The sequence below is a fragment of the Drosophila hydei genome, unplaced genomic scaffold (genome assembly GCF_003285905.1).
Source record: "Drosophila hydei strain 15085-1641.00,03,60 unplaced genomic scaffold, DhydRS2 tig00008119-arrow-pilon, whole genome shotgun sequence".
NCBI lineage: Eukaryota > Metazoa > Arthropoda > Insecta > Diptera > Drosophilidae > Drosophila > Drosophila hydei.
In genome coordinates, this window is record NW_022045830.1 from 3,027,109 (window position 1) to 3,030,588 (window position 3,480).

Here is a 3,480-nt window from a genome sequence, read left to right on the forward strand (position 1 = left end):
CTAAAAAGTTGCTGTGCGCCTCGTTTAAATCTATTATTTGGCGAGAGAGAGTCGACGGCGGTGGATGGGGTTGGCTATTAAAAATTAATTTGACACGTTGCGTTTGCATGTCAAAGAGAGAGAAGCAGCGAGCGAGAGAGTGGGAGGAACTGACTGAGAGCGAGTGAGCCAGCCAAAACTTTTGCCCAGCGCTTAGCTTGCATAATAATTAATGAATGTGAGAGCGAAAAAAAAGAGAAAACAAAAAAAAAAAGGAAAATAAAATTGCAATGGCCACCCGCCCCGTAATTAACGCGTTTCGTGTGGCAACAAATGATGGGTTGCGGTTACGGGACCCAGCTACCTGGCATTCGCATTACATTTAATAGCCCTATGCGTGCCGTTGTTGTTGCTGCTATTGTTATTGGTATTAACTTGTTGCCGGCGTCTCATGACGCGCACCCATTTCCAGTGGTCGCCATCTTGGCAAACATTGGCTTGAGCCATGTATTTTCGCGCCTCGCGCCGAGTGCTCTTTGATTGACAAATTGCTGGCCACGTTTCGGCTGGCTTAATTATGGGACCAAGCATGGTAATTAATGACAGCTAATTACACAGATCAAGCGGCTGGCCCCACACACTGGCTTTGGCTATAAAGCATCCCCTTGCCGTTGGCTTCTGTGTCAGTATCAGTTGCACTTGCAGTTGCAGTTGCAGTTGCTCTCCCATTTGGCTGCTAAAGTCATTCAATTTCGTCGGCTAATACCCTTGACTGCACGTACCGCAGTGGCTGACCGTGCTGTGTGTGCCACTAAATCCTTGATCCCAGATATCCTGCGTCTCACGTGCTTCCGCAGCTTAGCGCTACTTTGGACTTGAACGGCGTTGTCACGTTGCAACTTGACCAGCAGCAGCAGCAGCAGCTGTACAGCGGCATCATGTCCCTGCGTGCCACCATTAACATTTTCTACATTTTACTGCTTTGCTCTGTGATGGGGCGTGGCAGCTGGGCAGCCGAGCTGCGACGCGATGAAACGGTAAGCAACAGCAGATCGCTGTCGGCAACGACAAGATAAACCAAATCACAAGTTGAGATAATGAAGAGCAGTTAGGACTTCACGTAGGGTGGACTCTAAGCTACAGCAAATGAGTGCATTTACCTTTTTCTCGTTTTAATACCATAAAAGGTTGTTATAGAGACGCTTGACTCTACCTACTTTGGTGCTCGACTTTTTAGATTCATTATATAACTGTTGATTAACGTTTCTCTATTGAGCAACGAAATAATATATTAAAATATCTACATAGCGGAAAATATATTTACAGACTTATATATATTAGGTTTAGGCTTTTATACAGATCGAAATAATACTTCAATAATAATTCTTTCTTTTTCATTCGAAGAAAAATTTAAATTTCATAAAAACTATTTGTATTAAGACGACAAAAATTAATTTGTGATATTTGTGATCCTGCTCTATTCATAACAAATAAATTCCCAACCACTAAACTCGAGAAATCTAAGAAATAATTTATTAAAAAAAATATTTGTATCAAAAATGAAATGTCCTTTAGCAGAAACTTTCAGTATTTCAGCTTATCTGCATAATGTACATTTGTGGAAAAGCGTCTTTTGTTTGATATTTATATTATTCTATTATTATCCTATTATGTATGAAAGTACCCGCCGCCGGAGATGCTGAAGGAGTTGCAGCCCGTGCATGACAGCTGTGTGGGCAAGACAGGAGTGACAGAAGGTGAGTACAGGTGTTGGTAAATAAGCAGCATAAGTTGGTGCAGCAGAGTTGAGCTGGATGCCGGATAAATGCAAACAAGCTGTTGTCATCTGTCACTGTACTCTCGCAACCTGTGCTTGCAGCGGCAATTAAGGAGTTCAGCGACGGGGAGGTGCACGAGGACGAGAAGCTCAAGTGCTACATGTACTGTGTGTTTGATGAGACCGATGTGCTGCACGAGGATGGCGAGGTGCATCTGGAGAAGCTGCTCGACCGCTTGCCCGACTCGATGCACGACATTGCGGTTAACATGGGCAAGCGTTGTCTCTATCCCAAGGGCGACACGAAGTGCGAGCGCGCCTTTTGGCTGCATCGCTGCTGGAAGCAGGCGGATCCCAAGGCAAGTGCCATTGCACCTGATTAGCGACGAGCTACAAAAGCTAATAAATTACATTTTTGCAGCATTATTTTCTCATCTAAGCATTGACGGACGCTGGGCCAACACCACTCTAGATCCAACAAAGCCCTTTGATTTATGTTTACATTTTATTCCCTATATTTTTCTATATACACATATATATTTCATTTCCATTTTATACAAATAGCATTTTGACGAGCATTCCAAAAATAACAAAAAAAATTAAAAAAAATAAATAAATAAATAAAAATGAATATACAATTACGCATAAAGTTTTCGCAGCAGCTGTTGCTGCTGCAAGTTGGGGCCTTGGGGCGTGGCACTGCGAATTGAATTTTATGCGAATATTGTGATATATTTACAGCAATAATTGTCGCAGCTGATGGATGGCGCTCATAAATCCGCTGACTGGCCATGGCCTAAAGCATATTTAATTATTTAATTAGCGCTATCTAAAGAGCGCATCTATAATTTCATGCAACGACAAGCATTAATGACAGCGTCATACAATTAATATGCGGCTGCTGACTCCATTTACTGCTTGCATAAATAATTATAGCTGCGTGAGCTTGCTCCCGCCCTCTATCTCTTTCTCTCTCTCCCTCTCTCTCTCTATTTCTTGCTCTCTCTACATTTTATTCATCTCAATAGCATTTTTATTGCATTTGCTTTTGAAAATATCGCATTGAATATGTCATTGACATAATTTATACAACTTTAAAGAAAGACTAGAAGAAATCGAGTTGAACTGAGTTTCGTAACTCACTAAAAATTATTTACCTTCGTATATCTCACTTATAACTTTGATAGGTTGGTTTCAGTGTTTCAAACATTTTTCTCGCTACTTTAAGTCAAATCTATTTTTTTAACATTTTTGCAAATTATTTTCTGGCTGCTTTTATTGGTAGTTAAATTATAGTTAAGTAAAAATCAATTAAAATTAATTAAGACATTTTTCTTTCTATATTTTGACCATTTTACTCGTAAATTTTAGTCAAGACATTTTTCAACATTTTTTTTCATATTTTTTGCTGCTTTTAATGTTTATAAAATTACAGTAAAGTAGAAATTATATAAAATTAATTTAAATACTTTCTTTCTGTATTTTCAACATTTATCCCATATGCATTAGCTAAAGATATTTTTCAACATTGTTTTTAAATTATTTCTTTATTTTATTGATTTAAAGTTAAGCAGAAATCATATGAAGGTTAATCAAAATTTCAATTCCATTCAGAAAAGCTTTTCCTATCAAAATTTCTTTTCCATTCAGAAAATCTTTGCTATGCAGTTGGCCCTAGATATCGTCCTTATCTCGTGCAAATATATGTTGCGCTTTATATAATA

At 38.9% G+C, this 3,480-nt stretch overlaps 1 protein-coding gene across 1 annotated transcript; it reads left to right on the forward strand.

Moving 5' to 3' along the window:
* Positions 1-669: 669 nt before the first annotated feature.
* On the forward strand, positions 670-2,290 carry LOC111594504 (general odorant-binding protein 83a-like). Its single transcript, XM_023307817.2, has 4 exons — positions 670-1,016; positions 1,661-1,736; positions 1,859-2,115; positions 2,178-2,290. Exons 1-4 carry the CDS (start codon positions 918-920, stop codon positions 2,193-2,195), a joined length of 450 nt encoding a protein of 149 aa, XP_023163585.1. The 5' UTR covers positions 670-917; the 3' UTR covers positions 2,196-2,290.
* The last annotated feature ends 1,190 nt before the right edge of the window (positions 2,291-3,480 follow it).